At 33.9% G+C, this 21,175-nt stretch overlaps 1 protein-coding gene across 4 annotated transcripts in view; it reads left to right on the top strand.

The window, feature by feature from the left end:
* The window catches only part of JhI-21 (Juvenile hormone Inducible-21), a 53,911-nt gene that overhangs the window by 31,165 nt on the left and 1,571 nt on the right, over positions 1-21,175 (top strand). For all 4 annotated transcript variants that reach the window (XM_075296436.1, XM_075296437.1, XM_075296434.1 and 1 more), the window contains exons 5-7: positions 3,078-3,345; positions 14,526-14,850; positions 14,966-15,090. In XM_075296436.1, coding sequence (XP_075152551.1) covers positions 3,078-3,345; positions 14,526-14,850; positions 14,966-15,090 — 718 coding nt within the window. The remainder of the gene's footprint in view (positions 1-3,077; positions 3,346-14,525; positions 14,851-14,965; positions 15,091-21,175) is intronic.

Below are 21,175 nucleotides of genomic sequence, written 5' to 3'. Positions count from 1 at the left end.
CTAACATGACACTAACGGAGCCTCATGAAAATGGGGGTAAGACTTATTTTGAGAATTTGGAACTTTGGTTTAATTTTTTTTTTAATTAAGAAAACATGATTTACTTTGAAGTATCCGTTATAATTTAGATTTTAAACTGACATTTGTTTGTACGGAATAGCTTTATTAATATACTGCGAATAGAGAATGAAAATTCGATAAATGAGATCTGTATCCTAATTTTAATTTTTTTTGATCCTAGATTTAAAGCTAGATAGGTCGCTAAAAATGTCTGTATTTTAAAGAAGCCGCATCTTTGGTTCGGAATCAATACCAAAATCCTTAAGGGAAGGCCAAAATCTTTAGTAATCTTTCGTTTTTTAGTGTACATTCGCTGTCTAGAACTGTCATTCGATTGTTTGACTGGAGACTGAAAACGTATTCTCCCCGACATATGTATTTCCTAAGTTCATCCCAAAACCCTGTTGCCAAGTACACTCAAAGAAAAAATTTACTTTCGTCCAAAAAATTTGATTTTCTCTTAAGGTTTTGATTCCGAACCAAAGATGCCGTTTCTACAAAATAAAAAAATTGTTATGTTAGTTATCTATCTAGTCTCTGTGCAATTTAAATTACAATCTGAAAAGATGAATCCATCAAGTAAGTAAATGTACGTCAATTTGATAGATTTTTAACTAAATTGTGTTATATACGCCGATACTACAAAAATATTTTACGAAATTCGAGATGGTCCCTTTTGTGGTAAGATTTGCAAATTTTAAGAAGTTCTGAACTATTTGGTGAAAATATGACTTTAGGAAATCTCTATGCTTCAGATTCAATATATCAGTTAATTTAAAGATTATTTCCCTAAATCAACAATATTTTTCTTTAGTTTAAAAAATTGCCTTACTTCAAAATCATACAACTTTAACGGGGCGACGCAAATTTCAAAGATTCGTATCCTACATTTAAAGAATACAATTTTCAAAGCAAATGTTATTAATTTTCTTTTAATACAATTTCTTTCTTTTGAGGAAAATTGTCTTAAAATACTGTGTAAATTGCGTCTCCTAAAATTTAGGTAGCATAATCTTTAATATTAATATTTTAATATTAGGTCAATATTTTTCTTTTAATAGCTTAAGGTTCGGTATCGCATCTCCTCTGCAGCGCATCATGACAGCGAAAAAATGTTTCAAGATTTCGTTGCACACTCCACACGCCTTAAAGTTCACGCCATTATGGTTTCCAATTTATGTGTTCCGTCAAAAATGTTTCTATACTCAAAAACAAGGTTCTTGGGTATCTTTGATTTGGGCAAAGATACGGAATGTTTAAAATAAAGACAGTTGTTCTAAAATTAAAAATTTGGATACTGATTTCATTCATCGAGTTTTTCATTATCTTATAGTGATAGCACTTTAAAAATTCAAATTATTCAGATTATAGCGGACTTCAAAATAAAAAAAAAAATCTTCAATTTAAAAAGGAAATGTTCAACCAAGGATGCAAAATCATAAAAATAAGTCTTAGCCTATATTTAAAGATTTTTATTTTTAATCCAAAGATTCAATATCTCAGTTAATTTTATTAATATTTTTTTTGTTCCTTAAGGAACATTTGGCACGACTTTAAAACATAGACGGAAATTTCGAACATTCCTGTCCCAAATTTGAAGAAAAAAGTTTTTAAATAAATATTAGGCATTTTCTCTTAATTACAATTTCTTTATTTTAAAGAAATTTGCCTTTAATACTAAGTAAATTATGTATCTCAAAATGTAGATTGCATAATATGTCATATTAGATTTACATAGTAAAAATTTAGATTGCATAATATGTCATATTAGGTTTACATAGTAAAAGTTGATTGTGTGGGCTAAATTTTGCCATAAAATAGGCACAATTGTAAGGAAAAATTTCTTTAAAAAGGAATTACATATACCTATTTTTTTTGCCTTATCAAATTTTACGTCCCTGCGTAAGGTACATTTTCCTTAAAGTAAAGAGAAAGATTTTTGATGCATACAAATAATCTTTAAATTATTAAATGAGATGTTGAATTTTTAAATAAAATATAAAAATATTTCGATAGTCTGAGATTATTTTTATTAGAAAAACTTCCCCTGCCAACATTTTTTGAATGTGGGGGCGCTTCTGAGGATCCCCACTACGTCGAAAACATTCGTATACGATATCCAAAACTCCTCGGAAAAGCGCCGCCACTATTGAGAAGTTGTACCACGCAAGTTACTACAAAAAAGTATCACATGAGTGCAATTATTTGGTGCCCTTCTGGATACATTTAGAAGGACGCCAATAAGAGCCCCTTCAAACAATCAGACAAAGTGCATTTTAAGATAGTTGTAAAAGAATCATTGTGGTCAAGTAAAACACGATTGTTTAGATGTTTATTAATTTATTAAACATTTATAAATTCTCATATATAATATAACATTTATACGATTATCACATCACATTTAACATATTTTTATGCATTAATAAAAGATTGATGTTGAGTTACAAGTTGTAGCGTCTATCAGCCAGTACTTTTATTCCCAATGGAAGCAGCGTATCTGGAAAAATATTTGAAAAACTATCACTTTATTCCATTTGGAAAGTCAAAAATTGTTCACCAATATACCTTTCACAATTTTAAGCGAAATAACTATCTTTTCAGCACTTCATTATTATTATTATATTATTTAAATAAATTATAAAAAGCTAGTTGTGCTTGGTGTTTCACAAAATATAAAATGGCTATTGTAACAATAGTGATGGCAAAATACTTTCATGCGAATAGTGATGTCAAAATACTATCACAGTTGGCGATTGTTGCAGTGTCACTTACGAGTCTGTGGTAGCGATGAGGATGAAATGGAACTTTGAAATGCTGGCAGAGTCGATGTAAAAATTGTTTTCATTATTTCTAAAAAGCCACATCTTTGGCTGGGAATTAATATCAATATTCTTAAGTGAAGGTTGAAATGTTTGGATAAAAAATTTTTCTGAGTGTATACTTTTATTTTTCACTGTTTTTATAAATCTTGAAATCATTGATAAAATTCTATTTTTACTTCTGTCTCTCATTTTCAGGTTTACTAACAGCCATTAATTGTTTGTCAGTAAAATGGGCCATGAAAGTCCAGGATATATTTACAGCAGGAAAGCTTTTGGCTTTGGCATTGATTATATTGGCAGGAGTATATCAAATGGCCACTGGACAACTGGATAACTTTGATAATATGTGGGAAGGCAATTATGGTATTGCAAATATTGGTTTTGCCTTCTATTCGGGATTGTTTGCTTTTGGCGGATGGAATTATTTGAATTTTGTAACAGAGGAATTACAGGATCCATACAAGTAAGTCAGTAGCATATAATGTATGTCGATTCTATTCCAAGTTATTTGATATGCATATTTAATGTCTTTAAAAGCATTGACCTTATCCCGATACTTTTGTGGTTTAAGCAAACTTCCATTTCTAGCAGGAGTTTACTTCTATTCATCTTTGCAACAGTGACTTGTTGATTTATTCATTCTATTTTTATTGTCCTCCATCTCCCTTTTGCATTAGTCTCTTGTATCCTTAAGTGGTTTCGTTAAGCTAAAAATCAAACCAAGCATAAGGTCTTACAAGTTAGTTCTCTATCATATCAAGGATATTTTCAGAATTCGCTTTCCTTTTTTTGTTGATTGAAGGAGACTAAGGAGAAATAGATAGTAAAAAGAAAAATTGTGTGGGTTATTTAATTCAACAAGTTGTTGAGTCATAATGAATGCTATAGAATATCCTTGCCAATAAATGAAAGTTGTTAACTTTGTGCTTGCCCCTATTGTGTGGGATGTTTCTTTGTATGTATTTGACGTAAGTATATGAGTAGTTTGAAACTTCCACTGTGCATTAGAAGTGCGTTTTAATAAAAAATGTTTTGAATTTAAGAGAAATGTTAGATTTGATTTTTTTGAAAGAAAAAAATAGGCCTTATTTGGATGTAATCTTAGTTGGAGTGAAATTGACCGGTTCTGGCGAGGGAGGTCTCATTATTTATGCCGTGCTATGACCACAATCGGTTCCAAGAAATATTAACCTTGTAGCGATTCATCATTGCTCTTAAATTCTGTTTGACTGCCTCCCGAGTATGGTAGCGACAAATCGTGGGTCTGGTCAGGTTAACTTCCACCGACAAAACCATGAGTTACAACTTCAGTGTCAATCAAAGGTTGTTGTTACAGTTTTTGATGTAGTTTCATTCATTTTGTTCTATGCTTCTGTACTTCAGCTATAATCCTGATCAAAGAACTCTGCGACACGTCCCATGTCCAGAGTGCTATGGTGGTGAGACGGGTAGGTTTAGCTAGGCAACCGAAAAGGTGACGAGTGTCATATGGACCTTACTTGCAGATGGGACACACGTCAGCTATGCTGCTATCAATTATTGCTACGTAGGAATTGGGGCGGCTGCACTTGCCTGTTAGGCTATAACTACCGTGGGAGGTCTCTCCTCCGGTGCTATGGGTGGTGGTCGAGCTCCGAGAAGAGAATTAACCTTCTACCTTCTCACCGCTTCATCTACAGTATCCTCATGAATCCTGTTCAGACGTGTGTGGTATGATGCCTGATCTAGAGTCTCTCTTTAACTTTAACGCTGTAGCACGCGCTCTAGAAGGCGAAGATCAACCCTTACATTCTTGGGTGGTGGTGGTGGCCTATCCACAAGATGGTGATTTGGATGGCAACTTCAATAGCAAGCCAAGAGATACTGCTTTAACAACGTGTAATTGTGTCGGAGTACCGTGGAAATAATGACTGCAAAGTTTACTTGGATCCAAAGATTTTGACCTTCTTTTAAGGTTTTCGGTATTGATTCCAAGCCAAAGATTCCGCTTCATTACACTTATTAGGGAGTTGTCTGTCTTTAAATATATGTTGTATAAAATTAAAATTAGGAAAAATGCAACAAAGGCATGCTTTGTTGCCAATAAGCCAAGCAAAAAAATTTGGAAATTATTCTAAAGGCACAACTTTAAAAGTACTTCCAAAAATGTCCTCCCAAAAGATGTTCTTTATTTTAACTATATAGGAAGTTCTTTTAATTATTTTTTAGAGCTCGTTTTTTTCATATGTTTAATGGGTAATTTTAAATGTTTTATACCCACCACCATTGAGTGGTGATGGGGTATAAAAGTTTGTCATTCCATTTGTAACACTTTGAAATTCTTGGTCAGGGAGAAATTCTAAGACGTCTGTTTGTTGTGATCACGCTACAATAATGGCGCTATCGTCCTGCAATTTGGCACAGATTCGTGTTTTGTTTGCAGGCAGGTCAGATTCAAAGAAGAGCTATATCGGTCCAGGTTTTGATATAGCCCCCATATAAACCGACCCCCCGATTTGGGGTATTGGGCTTCTAGAAACCGCCTTTTCAATCCGATTTGAAATCTAGAGGTATGTTATTTTAGGACCAAAAATAGGTGTGCCGAAAATGGTACCTTTCGGTCCATGTTTTGGTATAGACCTTATAGATCGATCTCCTGATTTTATTTCTTGAGCGTCTAGAAACTGTCTTTTCTATCCGTTTTGCCTGAAATTATAAATCTAAAGGTCTTTTAGGACCACAAAAAAGGTTTGCTGAAAATGGGCTGTATCGGTCCATGTTTTGGTATAACCCCAATATATAACATTGTTGCGACAAACATGTTACCAGTCCAAAAATAACATTTTGCTCTTGATAATGTTTGAAAATGTCTAGGTGGAGAAAACTTGCGAATTTTTTAAAATAATTGCGGTTCAGACAAGCAAAATATCACAAAATTCTTCAATTGACATTAAAAACCCTGAATTCCGATCACACCTTATACCTCATTCACATTACACTTCCAAAATCCACTTAAACTAGATTTCTTCAACCATGGTCAGGGTTGGCCTGTCACAAACTGTGACTTTTGCGACATACATTTGCGACGGTATAATACGTATGTCGCAAAAGTCGTAAACCTACTGTAGAAAACCAAATTTTGAATAGAAGAAATCTTGAACATTTTTTAATTTAGTTTGACAGCATTCGCTGTGAGTTTCTGCAGAAATTTGTGAAAGTTTTCCCATGGTCAAGCCTATTTTCTTAGGTGGTATTGAAATTCCCATTGGTGAGTGTGCAAAATACCTTGGGGTTATATTAGACAGGAGACTCAACTTGAAAGCTAAGAAAGGACGAGAAAATCCACGGTTACCCTGTACTCGTGCAAAAGGCAATAGGGAAAATGTGGGGACTAAAACCGAAAATTGTGAATATTCCTAAGAATTGAAACTTCGTCGCACATACCATCGTCTTGAATATCATCGCATTCGCTGCCTAGCTGACGCGACTAAAGTATTTTCAGTTTGCGATTTTTTTTTTTTACTTTTTCTACATTTACGACGCGTATGTGACGTTTACGACGTTTACAACTTTACGACAGTCGCAAACCTAAAAAAAATTGATACAGACCATCTCTGACCATGCACCCAGAAAAAAGTGCCTTCGAAACTAAAGGAAAAAATTTTCATCAATATAGTTTATCCATTTTATTTCCATTAAGGTAAATTTTTGTGAAAAATAATAAAATTTACTCGTTTCAGTAAAAAAAATCCTAAACTGTAAGCAGTTAGGAATAGTTCATTAACTAGAATAAGGCATGGAATTTTACTCATACTATTTTCTTCGCTGGGTATAAGAATTTACTACTGAACAAGAAAATTTTATTCACCGATAACAAAGCATTCGTAAAAATAAACAAAAACCGAACTAAAACCAAGTTTCCTCAAAATTAGTAAAATTTCTTATAAAATGATAATTTCGACTTCCTTTATAATAGAAAGTTTTTCATACATACGAACAACACTTGGCATAGAAAAATATTTTAGTTCATTCGTACTAAGAAGTATGCAATCCTTTCAAAACTTAAGGAAACACACTTGTTAGAATATAGGAAATTTTCCTAAATTTATATTGTCTACCTGTAATCGATACCTGTCATCGTAATCGATGTGTTTGCGCGTGGGTGTAATCGATATATTTGCGCGTCGGTTGTTTTTTTTAGTTGGAATCGCGTTGTTTTGGTATACGGAGAGATTGTTAAAAAATTATATGGTAAAATAATATAATAAACAAAACAATAAAACAAATAAAATATACAAAATATTTGTTATTTTAAATTAGTGAGAAAAATTTTCGTTTTTTAAATAAATCTATCAATGTTCGTGATAGTGTATAAAGAAAGAAAACACCAGCAGAATAACAACCCTTTCATTTGTCTTCATTTTGGAATCTTCAATTATCAGGTAATATTCAGTGACGCTAACCTTTTGCAACAAAAATGTTTTATGATTTTTTATATTTGTACACAGAGAATACAGATTGGTTGTGACAATCGAATTTATTGCCAACCTCCTTTTGGCAGTTGTAGCAACTATTAGTTGGCAGTTGTGTCACCCGACTGATTCGGTCGACACAACTAATATCTCATATGGTATTGGTTGGGTCTGCCAACGACATCGGTTGTAGCTACCTTCTTCATTCGGTTGTGCTGCCCAACCTTAATAACACTCATAGCCAAATTAAAAACCAATTCCTTCCCAAATAAATATTATATTTTATTTAAATATATGTATAATGGTGCATATAAATCTAAATACAATGTATTTGATATCAAATGATGCAAATTGCACTTTATGATTTTTTACTACAAATAAAATAAAAATTTATTAATAAATTGATTCTTATATATATTCATATAAAAAACAACTAAATACGACAGAAAAGTCGGCCGGGCCGAATATCACGTAACATATGACATGAACATCTGCACCTATTTAGCTGATTTGGACGTAAAATTGTGAAAATCGGTACTATTGGGACTGTAGCAGATCATAAACATTTACGGACCACCCCATTTGTGGACATATCATGTTGATTCTTACTATAATCTTAACGTAGAAAGGTCGGTTCAAATGGTTCAGAAGTAAATCCGAAATACATTTATCAGAGTATAGAAACTTTTGTATAAATATATACATATATGAACGTCAATAAGTAGACCAAAATACCTCAAAACATTTTTCCGACTTCGCCAGATATCGCGAAAGTTCATATTTCCTTCGGCAGGGATTTCTGTTATAAATATCTCTGGTCAGTATTTTAATAAATTAAAAGAAACCGATTTTGATTCACTGGTCAAACCATGGACTGGACGATGCTAGGGATAAATACCAGTTGAAATGTAGCAACGCATCCGTTTTATCATGCAAAGGAATTTAAAAATTAAGCATATAGTATTAGAAATTGGGGTGTATCCCAATCCGGTATGGAGCATATAATGTAATCTGGACCTACCTGGTGTGTCCAACTTTTAAGGTGGTTTTTGTAGAATCATGGAGGTACATTTTACACAGCTGCTGTTTCAATTTGTGATGTTATTCTGACATATAATATGACCTGGCTTCCCTGCATATTTGACTCACTGACCATAGAGGAAGTGTATTTATCATCATATCTGTTACATACCGAATTCTCCAGATAATTTGGTGCAGGCTCAGATGATTAAAGAATTACAGCAGCTGAAAATTCTGCCGTTTTAATTTGAAGTCAAAAAATAAGTCTCCTTTAGATATAAAATTAATATTTTAATAGAAATGACATTTGTAAAATAATTCAAATGACATTCGGTTGTGAAAACCGTGTGGTGATAACTAAGTGACAGTTACGACAATTAATTACGGCAGGTCGTGTCATCCGAATTCAAGCATAATTTTTCCAAGTAGAGATATTCAGTTCCTACAACTGTCTGTCGTCTATCACAAACGTGAATCCATTGAAATAGTAGAAACATTAAAATAAAGACCAACGTATGATTGCAAATATAGTACATAGATTGGGGTAATTGATATTTAATTATAAATGTAGAATTTTCATTACTTCAACCGATTTCCAACCAACCTCTTCTCTGTGTGTAGGTATTGAAATTGTAAAAGGAGGACAAAATCGTTAGGCAGCAACTTATTAAAAGTGAAAAGTACAAGAAGAAGAAAAAGTGCGTTTTACAGTTGATAATATCACACGGAAATTGGAAATAGTGGAATAATAAACTAATATTTCAAAGAGATTCGATGCTGTTGATTCTTAATAAATATATTCAATATATTAATAAAACATGTCTTTTATTGAAGATAAAATTGCTTATAGAAATAAATAAAATTGTATTTAAAAACGAAGGTAAGCAGTTCTAATTATGAAGTAAAAGTTTTACCACAAATGTGTAAGATTTGTCGAAATGAATGAAAAAATTTCAATAAAATCATTCCATATATGAATTCAAATTAGTTAAATTTTTTCATTCTGTAGTATAGTGGTATATAAATATAGGAAAATGTTAACTAATATATGGAATGCATTATTCCTAATTTCTACGAAAATCACATCGTTCAAACAAATAAAAATGTCTTTGGCGCTATACGAAGTTCAACTTTCTTCACAATGTTCATTTTAACTTAAAGAAGGGGTCACTTTTTTCTGGGTGTGGTATAATTATTTATAAGGTAGCCTTAAAACATCGGGTACTTCAAAGGGCTCATCGAAACGTCAAAACATATTGTTGGCACTTTGAGTTTTGTTGTTGTTAAAAAATTAAATTTAAACAAGTATATACGGCCGTAAGTTCGGCCAGGCCGAAGCTTTATGTACCCTCCATCATGGATTGCGTAGAAACTTCTTCTAAACACTGCCACCCACAATCGAATTACTCAAGTTGCGGTAACGCTTGCCGATGGCAAGGTATCTTAAAACCTCCTAACAACATCTTCTAAATTGTATGTAAGTCCATACGTGGTATATATTAAATCAAAAAAGATCGATCCAATACGTATATAATTCAGTTTAACAAAGTAGACATAAAATGTTGACAAAATTTTCTACAGAAATAAAATTTTAACAAAATTTTCTATAGAAATAACATTTTCACAAAATTTTCTATAGAAATTAAAATTTTGACAAAATTTTCTATAGAAAGAAAATTTTGACAAAAATTTCTACAGAAATAAAATTTTAACAAAATTTTCTATAGAAAAAATAAAAAACTTTTGACAAAATTTTCTATAGAAATAAAGGGTGATTTGTTAAGAGCTTGATAACTTTTTTTTTAAAAAAAACGCATAAAATTTGCAAAATCTCATCGGTTCTTTATTTGAAACGTTAGATTGGTCCATGACATTTACTTTTTGAAGATAATTTCATTTAAATGTTGACCGCGGCTGCGTCTTAGGTGGTCCATTCGGAAAGTCCAATTTTGGGCAACTTTTTCGAGCATTTCGGCCGGAATAGCCCGAATTTCTTCGGAAATGTTGTCTTCCAAAGCTGGAATAGTTGCTGGCTTATTTCTGTAGACTTTAGACTTGACGTAGCCCCACAAAAAATAGTCTAAAGGCGTCAAATCGCATGATCTTGGTGGCCAACTTACCGGTCCATTTCTTGAGATGAATTGATCTCCGAAGTTTTCCCTCAAAATGGCCATAGAATCGCGAGCTGTGTGGCATGTAGCGCCATCTTGTTGAAACCACATGTCAACCAAGTTCAGTTCTTCCATTTTTGGCAACAAAATGTTTGTTAGCATCGAACGATAGCGATCGCCATTCACCGTAACGTTGCGTCCAACAGCATCTTTGAAAAAATACGGTCCAATGATTCCACCAGCGTACAAACCACACCAAACAGTGCATTTTTCGGGATGCATGGGCAGTTCTTGAACGGCTTCTGGTTGCTCTTCACTCCAAATGCGGCAATTTTGCTTATTTACGTAGCCATTCAACCAGAAATGAGCCTCATCGCTGAACAAAATTTGTCGATAAAAAAGCGGATTTTCTGCCAACTTTTCTAGGGCCCATTCACTGAAAATTCGACGTTGTGACAGATCGTAAGTCTATTCATGATGAAATGTCAAAGCATACTGAGCATCTTTCTCTTTGACACCATGTCTGAAATCCCACGTGATCTGTCAAATACTAATGCATGAAAATCCTAACCTCAAAAGAATCACCCTTTAAAATCTTGGTAGATTGTTTTTGGCTCGAGTGGCAACCATGATTATGAACCGAATAAAATTTGAACAAAATTTTCTATAGAAATAAAATTTTGACAATGATGAAAATTTTATTATGAACCGAATAAAATTTTAACAAAATTTTCTCTAGAAATAAAATTTTGACAAAATTTTCTATAGAAATAAAATTTTGACAAAATTTTCTATAGAAATAACACTTTGGTATACTATTTTTGGCTCTAGTGGCAACCATGATTATGAACCGATATGGACCAATTTTTGTGTGATTGGACCAATTTTGGTATGGTTGTTAGCGACCATATACTAACACCACGTTCCTAATTTGAAGCGGATCGGATGAATTTTGCTCCTCCAAGAGGCTCCGGAGGTCAAATCTGGAGAATGTTTTATATGGGGGCTATATATAATTATGAACCGATATGGACCAATTCTGGCACGCTTGTTAAAGATCATATACTAACACCATGTTCCAAATTTCAGCCGGATCGGATGAAATATGCTTCTCTTAGAGGCTCCACAAGCCAAATCTGGGGATCGGTTTATATGGGGGCTATATATAATTAAGGACCGATATGGACCAATTTTTGTATGATTGTTAGAGACCATATACTAACACCATGTACCAAATTTCAGCCGGATCGGATGAAATTTGCTTCTCTTTTAGGCTTCGCAAGCCAAATCTGGGGATCGGTTTATATGGGGGCTATATATAATTATGGACCGATGTGGACCAATTTTTGCATGGTTGTTAGAGACCACATACCAACACCATGTACCAAATTTCAGCCGGATCGGATGAAATATGCTTCTGTTAGAGGCTCCACAAGCCAAATCTGAGGATCCCTTTATATGGGGGCTATACGTAAAAGTGGACCGATATGGCCCATTTGCAATACCATCCGACCTACATCGATAGCAACTACTTGTGCCAAGTTTCAAGTCGATAGCTTGTTTCGTTCGGAAGTTAGCGTGATTTCAACAGACGGACGGACGGACATGCTTAGATCGACTCAGAATTTCACCACGACCCAGAATATATATACTTTATGGAGTCTTAGAGCAATATTTCGATGTGTTAGAAACGGAATGACAAAGTTAATATACCCCCTTCCTATGATGGAGGGTATAAAAATTATAAAATCAAAAAAATACGTAAATATTGCCTTTGTTACAAGCAAAGATTATAGAAGAGGAAGATGGGAGATTGGCTACTGAGCACATCAAACCATTTACCACATTAGTTTAATACTCGAACCAAACGCGTATACGACAAGTATTGACATAGCATTAAATTGCAAATAAAATGAAATTAAGTGCACGAAATAAACTTCCTTAAACGGGAAAATGTAGTTTTTTTGTTGTTGCCTAAAATTTAACATTATTTCATTAAGAAAATTAAGTTTTTCATTTAAAAAATAAAAACGAAAAACAAATAAAAAAATTACGAACATGTATGAAACTAACATGGTAAATGCAACATTTGGTATGACGCAAGCCAATTTCCTATCTTCCTCAGGTTTACTGTCTTTGGTTACAAGCGGGTAAATCGTGAAAATGGCCCCAAATCTTGCACTCAGTTGAATACTTTTCACTCAAAATGCATTTCCATAACATTAATAAACATTTGTCATGAGTGATACAGAATTCAAACAAATATTTTTGTATTTTTTTATTTACTTTTTACTGGCATTGTGATGAGCTGTTTTTATATCTCTGGTGCTATTTTTTGGCTAGTGAGTCTACCTTACAAATAATTGTACCATGATTTCAATTGACATTTTCCTTATAAATAAGGGATTTCAAATCCACTTTTAATAGATTTCGATCCCAATGTGTATGAGGTATTAAGAAGTGATGCAAATTCAGTGCAATGGTGAACATTCGTCATATGACAAGCCCATCCCAGCAAAAAAATCGTCGCCAAAAAAGTAATGTTCTTTTTGAATCCGGAAGTGGTGCAAAATTGAGGCAGAAGCGATGAATTTAACATGGGCTTGTCATAGGACAGAAGTCCTCCATTTCAACAGCCGTTGCACTGAATTTGCATCACTTCTTTAGGTGTGATCCGAATTCAATGTTTTGGATGTAAATTAAAAAATTCTGTGATATTTTATCAAATAAATAATTTTTATAATTTTTAATGGATTCTAACGCTTGTCGGAAACGTTTGACCTCAACTATTTTCAAAAATGCACAATTTTGTCAGATTGGATTTTGCATTTTTTCGACAAAATTTAAATGATTTGTACCATTTTATGAATTCTTACTGTGTTTTTAACCTATTTGAAACAAAAAAAGTTAAAATTACCCATTAAAAGTACGAAAAAAAACAAGTTATAAAAAATTGAATTAAAAGAACTTCCTGGGTAGTTAAAATAAGGAACATCATTGGGAGTGCTTTTTCTGGAAGTGCTTTTAAAGGTGTGCCTTTGAAAGAATTTCCAACTTTTTTTGCTGATATGTTAAATTCATGTGTTTTTGGTAATTTCACTATGTTTTTCGAAATTTTCGTTTAAGTTTTTCTAAGAGTAGGCAACAACTTCTGAAGGAGAAAAGGATGACAGTAAGGAGCTTGGAGGGTATCATTGTAGGAAACCTAGAGCTTATAAGGATTTATCTTTCCTGAAAATACTATAGCTTTAAGAAAATGCTGATTTTTATGTATAAAAAAATATGTCCATCGTTATAATACACAATCACGATGGAATTTCTTTAATCACAGAAAAGATAGCATCAATCATTAAAATCAATTAAAAAAAATAATTGATCCAATTAAATTAATTGATTTCTTTTAAAATCAATTAAAATTTTAACTGAAAACATTTGTGTTTAATCCCAGCAAAAAAAGCGTCACCAAAAAGGTTGTGAAAATGTTCTGTTTGGATCCAGAAGTGGTGCAAAATTGGCGCAGAAATGATGAATTTAGCATGGGCTTGTCGGCGGACGGATGTCCACCATTTCAACAACCGTTGCACTAAATTTGCGTCACTTCTTAAGGTGTGGTCCGAATTTAATGTTTTGGATGTGAATTATAAAACTGTGTGATATTTTCCCAAATAAATAATATCTAAAACGTTTGACCTCAAATATTTTCAAAAATTTGAAATTTTTGTAGAACGGATTTAGATTTTTTTGACAAAATTTAAATAATTTGTACCATTTTATTAATTCTTACTTTTTTTAATCTACTTGAAACAAAATTTCTTATTACAAATTTCTTATTAAAAATATGAAAAAAAAAAACATTTCTAAAAAATTGAATCAAAAGAACTTCCTGTGTAATTAAAATAAAGAACACCTTTGGGAATTCATTTTTGGAAGGGCTTTTAAAGTTGTGCCTTTAGAAGAACTTCCACTTTTTTGTGCTGGGATGTTCATCTCTATCAACTAAAATATCATAAACTCAATTCCGGTCATTGACAATTATTTTTAACATTTATCTCTTTTCGTAGAAATCTTCCACGAGCCATATGGATAGCAATGCCTCTGGTCACTGGTATTTACGTTCTAGTAAATCTAGCCTATTTTGCTGTTGTATCGAAAACCGAAATGTTAAGTTCCCTAGCAGTGGCGGTAACTTTTGGTAATCGTATGTTTGGTTCATTATCATTCATGGTACCGATCTTTGTGGCCCTGAGTACATTTGGTGGTGTTAATGGAGTACTTTTCACATCGGCACGTCTCTTTGCTACCGGAGCCCAAGAAGGACACTTGCCAAAATTCTTTCAATTATTTCACGCTAAAGAGCAAACACCGATACCATCGTTAATATTTTCGGTAAGTAATATGAGAGAGAGAGAGGGGTTGAGAAATTTGAAGCAATTTGACTCGCCCTGTTATATTGTATATTATTTGGATAAAAACAATTTTTTTTAATTTATTTTATTTATAGTGTCTCATGTCATTGTTAATGTTATTGACAGCTGATGTTTATGCCCTGATCAATTACTTTAGTTCAGTGCTGTGGCTTTCGGTGGTGGCCAGTGTAGCTGGCATGTTATGGCTAAGAAAAAAGAGGTAACGATAAACATATTCTTATTTTATTTACCCCCATTTCATGAAGCTCCGTCGTTAGTGCTACGTTAGCTAACGAACTTTTAAACCGTGATATCTACATATCTGTCATCTTGCGTAACTGATCATTTTTCAGTTAAATTTAACCGGAGAAGAGATAATTCCATTTTTCCTTCTGTTAGCTGGCAGTTAAAGCCGAACGGAGCTACATGAAAATAGCCGTTAATAACATAGTAATTTAAAGTATATGTAGAAAAATAGTAATTTAATCTCACGCTGAAAAAATATTGTCATAATATGAATGTCATTTTGAGTAGCATACACACCAAAAATATTTTTTTTTAATCACGAAATTAATTAATCCAATTAATTTTTAATTGAAATGTCTCCATTAACAGAAGTGACAGTATCAATCAACAAAGTCAATTAAAATATTAATTGATCCACCAAAAAAATTTATTGATAAATTAAATTTTTAATTGAACATTTTTGAAAACTATCAAAATTTTAATTGGAAAAATTTTAGGGATATTTTTTTGTGTAGAAGACGCATTTCTCTGATAGGTATATATATTTTATTTTTTTGATAAAACTTTCCTTGAAAACTTCTTGTCCTTAGAGTTAGGTGATTCGACTTTAAAATGGGACAACTTGGTTTTACTACATCTCGAAAACTATTCCACATTACATTGTATTGGTTAGGTTAGGTTAGGTGGCAGCCCGATGTATCAGGCTCACTCAGACTATTCAGTCCATTGTGATACCACATTGGTGAACTTCTCTCTTATCACTGAGTGCTGCCCGATTCCATGTTAAGCTCAATGACAAGGGACCTCCTTTTTATCGCCGAGTCCGAACGGCGTTCCACATTGCAGTGAAACCACTTTGAGAAGTTTTGAAACCCTCAGAAATGTCACCAGCATTACTGAGGTGGGATAATCCACCGCTGAAAAACTTTTTGGTGTTCGGTCGAAGCAGGAATCGAACCCACGACCTTGTGTATGCAAGGCGGGCATGCTAACCATTGCACCACGGTGGCTCCCAAAACATTGTATTGGACTGAGGCCCCATAAAGTGTGGTCCGAACGAAACAAAGATATCGGCTTGAAATTTTACACATGTAGTTGTTATCGATATAAAAAACGATCTCCAGATTTGACGTATGCAGCTTCCTGGGAGAGCACCTTTCACCCGATCTGGTCGAAATATGGTTTCCAACATATTTTCAAGCCAAACCCCCCAGATTTGGCTTGAGGAGGCTCTAGGAGGAGCAAATTTCATCAGATCTGGTTGATATTAGTATATAATCTCTAAACCCCATTCAAAACTTGGTCCATATCGGTCCATAATTATATATAGCCCCACATAAACCGGTCCCCAGATTTTGCTAGTGGATACTCTTGGAGGAGCAAATTTCATCCGATCTGGTTGAAATTTGATACGTTATATTAGTATATGGGCCCTAACAACCAATGAAAAAGCAGTTTTAAGATACCTTGCAATCGGCAAGTATTACCACAACCCAAGTAATTCGATTGTGGATGGCAGTCTTTAGTAGAAGTTTCTATACAATCCATGGTGGAGGGCAGGGCTGTGGAGTCGGAGCCGGAGTCGGAGTCTTGGAGTCGGAGTCTGAAGATTTTGCTGGAGTCGGAGCCGGAGTCATAGAAATTTTGCTCTACTCCGACTCCGGCGAAACAAACTTTGAAACACACTTCCAATCTTTGTAACTAAAGAAATATTTGGACAAATTAGATTCCATTAGGGTTTTTAATCGAACAACGAAAAACGAAGTAATGGATTTCAGGCCATTGTTGACGAAAAAGTACTTAAAATCTATCAAAAATGTACTTTTCGAATCCAAAAGCTGCTATACTTATAATATCTATTCCGATTTGGATTTTTTTTAGATTTTCTAAAAAAATCTCATTTTACAAAATTTTATTTCTATAGAACATTTTGCCAAAGTTTTATTTCTATAGAAAATTTTGACAAAATTTTATTTCTATAGTAAATTTTGTCAAAATTTAATTTCTATAGAAAAATTTGTCAAAATATTATTTCTATAGAAAATGTCAACATTTTATTTCTGTAGGAAATTTTATCAAAATTTTATTTCTATAGTAAATTTTGTCAACATTTTATTTCTATTGAAAATTTTGTAAAAATTTTATTTCTATAGAAAATTTTGTTAAAATTTTATTCCTATAGAAAATTTTGACAAAATTTATTTCTATAGAAATTTTGTCAAGATATTATTTCTATAGAAAATGTCAACATTTTATTTCTATAGAAAATTTTTACAAAATTGTATTTAGAAAATTCTACCAACTATGGCAACCGGCTCAGGGGCCAGCTCTAAGCATTATTGCTAAAGACACCATGTGTGTATTTCGCCTCCTTCTAGGCGTTTCAAACATATACACTATCTTATAATACTCTGTTCATCTGTGTGGCGAAAAAAAAATACATTTCAAGTTTCACATTTGGTATTCCACTCAAAAATGTAGACATCCTGTAATAAAAACTAAAATATCCTCATTTTGGAATATATTTATTTCTTCAATGTCCGCTATTTAACAGGTTGGCTGATAAGTCCCCGGTCTAACAAAGAAAAACACATTTTTTTGTCAAAATTCGTTTTTATTATTCAACATAGTTCCCTTCAAGAGCGATATAACGACCTTCCAATTTTTTGATACCATTTTGGTAGTACTCCTTCGATTTTGCCTCCAAATAGGCCTCAGTTTCGGCGATCACTTCTTCATTGCAGCCAAATTTTTTCCCTGCGAGCATCCTTTTGAGGTCTGAGAACAAGAAAAAGTCGCTGGAGGCCAGATCTGGAGAATACGGTGGGTGGGGAAGCAATTCGAAGCCCAATTCATGAATTTTTGCCATCGTTCTCAATGACTTGTGGCTCGGTGCGTTGTCTTGGTGGAACAACACTTTTTCCTTTTTCATATGGGGCCGTTTTGCCGCGATTTCGACCTTCAAACGCTCCAATAACGCCATATAATAGTCACTGTTGTTCCTTTCTCAAGATAATCGATAAAAATTATTCCATGCGCATCCCAAAAAACAGAAGCCATTACTTTGCCAGCGGACTTTTGAGTCTTTCCACGCTTCGGAGACGGTTCACCGGTCGCTGTCCACTCAGCCGACTGTCGATTGGACTCAGGAGTGTAGTGATGGAGCCATGTTTCATCCATTGTCACATATCGACGGAAAAACTCGGGTGTATTACGAGTTAACAGCTGCAAACACCGCTCAGAATCATCAACACGTTGTTTTCGGTCAAATGTGAACTCGCGCGGCACGAATTTTGCACAGAGCTTCCGCATATCCAAATATTGATGAATGATATGACCAAAACGTTCCTTTGATATCTTTAAGGCCTCTGCTATCTCGATCAACTTCATTTTACGGTCATTCAAAATCATTTTGTGGATTTTTTTGATGTTTTCGTCTGTAACCACCTCTTTCGGGCGTCCACTGCGTTCACCATACCAATCAATTATTGTTGATTTCCATGGGGCAGAGTCCGGAAACTCATTATAAAGCCAAGTTTTTGCTTCCATCGTATTTTTCCCCTTCAGAAAACAGTATTTTATCAAAACACGAAATTCCTTTTTTTCCATTTTTTCACAATAACAAAAGTTGCTTCACAAAAGACGCTCTATCTCACAAACTAATTGACTTACAGACGTCTAATTTTGACACGAATCATTTGAAGGTTGGTACCATGGCTGAACAAGAAGGTTAAATCATGGGCCCATATGATTAAAATTTTTTTATTTCGACAAAATTTTAAGATGTCAAAATCATATGTTCATGGTGATTGCAGCTCTCAAAATGACACTGCATAGCAAATGCATCTCAAACAAACTCGCGCGTTCATAGCTAGAGAATTTTTCAAAGATGACTTGAATACCACGCACATCAGTATTTAAACTGCATCATAAACTGTTTTTGTTAATAGATGGCGAAGATCCATTTGACTGACTTCCATTGTTAACTTTGGTGGGTATTATAGTCTTATTTGTCTCATATCGGCGTTCCTCGGATGAATTATCCACTTCACAATCACTCATAGGTGGCACAATTAAATTTGAACCTTTATTTTGCTCTGGATTTTAATTATTTTTCAGGGCAATTGAAAGAATAAGTAATTGCCACTTTTACCAATGCCATACGATTCTTTTTTCAGCTGATTTTGACTTCTTAAAATTGTAAACAACATATTGAAACTTGTTGTTTTTGTTATCGCGATTCAACCTCCTTATTCAGCCATGGTTGGTACTATATAAAAATAACATGCATTTAATACTAGCGACGCCATCTATGTGTCAGACCGGGGACTTATCAGCCAACCTGTTATAATTTTTAGAGTTGAGTTGATATGAAAAACGTTCACATTTAGGGCAGAATAACTCTATATAGAGTAATTGTGCGCGGTCGAGCCACGGTGCTTTTGGCAGTCGAAATGTACCAAAAAAAAAGCACAAAAGTGTCAACTTTATCAACCTATATAGTCTTGTGTCGTATTTTAATTTATTGGCCTGATACTAAAATGTAGATTTCTTTGCATCCCTAAAATGCTGAGATTTGTCGTCGAGTCGTATGAAAATTTAAAATTAGGGTTCTTTAGGACATATACGACATATATGACAAAACAGAATACTTATATCTGTCTATTTTTGGAACACTACACCTTAAAATTACAATTGAAATACTGTTAAAATGAGATTTTGGTACACCACCTGGAGTCTACTCCGGAGTCGGAGTCGAGGCTAATAAGAAATGCTGGAGTCGGAGCCGGAGACGAGCAAAATTGACTCGACTCCACAGCCCTGGTGGAGGGTACATAAGATTCAGCCTGACCTAACTTACGGCCGTATATACTTGTTGTATAATGAAAAGGCATTCGCAAATACAAAAATTGTAAAAAAATACGACATAAACGGTTCTAAAAAGCCTGGATAAGCCTTTTCTCATTGTTCTCTTTTCGTTAATTGCGTTCACACTAAGCATATTTGGACTTTGAAACAAATTCCTTATTTTTGAATGAAAACATTTGTTTTTGATTCAAATGACAAAAATATGTGGAAGCGATCTAAATTTCAAAATCTATTCATTTTTGTCCTATATGACGACATCTTTCCTTGACGAAAGAATTGAGGAAGATGACATTTTGCATTTTATATTAACTTGATATTTTATATTAACTTTGTCATTCCGTTTGTAACACATCGAAATATTGCTCTAAGATCCCATAAAGTATATATATTCTGGGTCGTTGTGAAATTCTGAGTCGATCTGAGCATGTCCGTCCGTCCGTCCGTCTGTTGAAATCACGCTAACTTCCCACTGAAACAAGCTATCGTTTTATACTTTGCACAAGTAGTTGTTATTGCAGTAGGTCGGATAGTATTGCAAATGGGCCATATCGGTCCACTTTTGCGTATAGCCCCCATATAAATGGACCCCCAAATTTGGCTCGCGAATCCTCTAAGAGAAGCAAATTTCATCCTATCCGGCTGAAATTTGGTACATGGTGTTAGTATATGGTATCTAACAACCATGCAAAAATTGGTCCACATCGGTCCATAATTATATATAGCCCCCATATAAACCGATCCCCCGATTTGGCTTGCGGAGCCTCTAAGAGAAGCAAATTTCATCCGATCCGGCCCTATATAATTATATATAGGGCCTATATAAACCGATCCCCAGATTTGACCTCCGGTGCCTTTTGGAGAAGCAAAATTCATGCGATCTGGTTGAAATTTGGTAGGTGGTGGTAGTATATGATATTTAACAACTATGCCAAAAGTGGTCCATAGCAGTCCATAATCATATATAACCCCCATATAAACCGATCCCGAGATTTGGTTTTGGAGCCTCTTGGAGGAGCAAATTTCATACGAGTCAGTTGAAATTTGGTACATTGTGCTAGTATATGGCCGTTAACAACCATGCCTAACTAGGTCCATATCGGTCTATAGTTATATATAGCCCTCATATAAATCGATCCCCAATCACACAAAAATTGGTCCATATCAAGTTCATAATTGTATATAGCCCCCAT

This window comes from Haematobia irritans, chromosome 2 (assembly GCF_050003625.1).
Source record: "Haematobia irritans isolate KBUSLIRL chromosome 2, ASM5000362v1, whole genome shotgun sequence".
Taxonomy (NCBI): domain Eukaryota; kingdom Metazoa; phylum Arthropoda; class Insecta; order Diptera; family Muscidae; genus Haematobia; species Haematobia irritans.
This window is presented reverse-complemented; position numbering and strand designations above follow the sequence as displayed.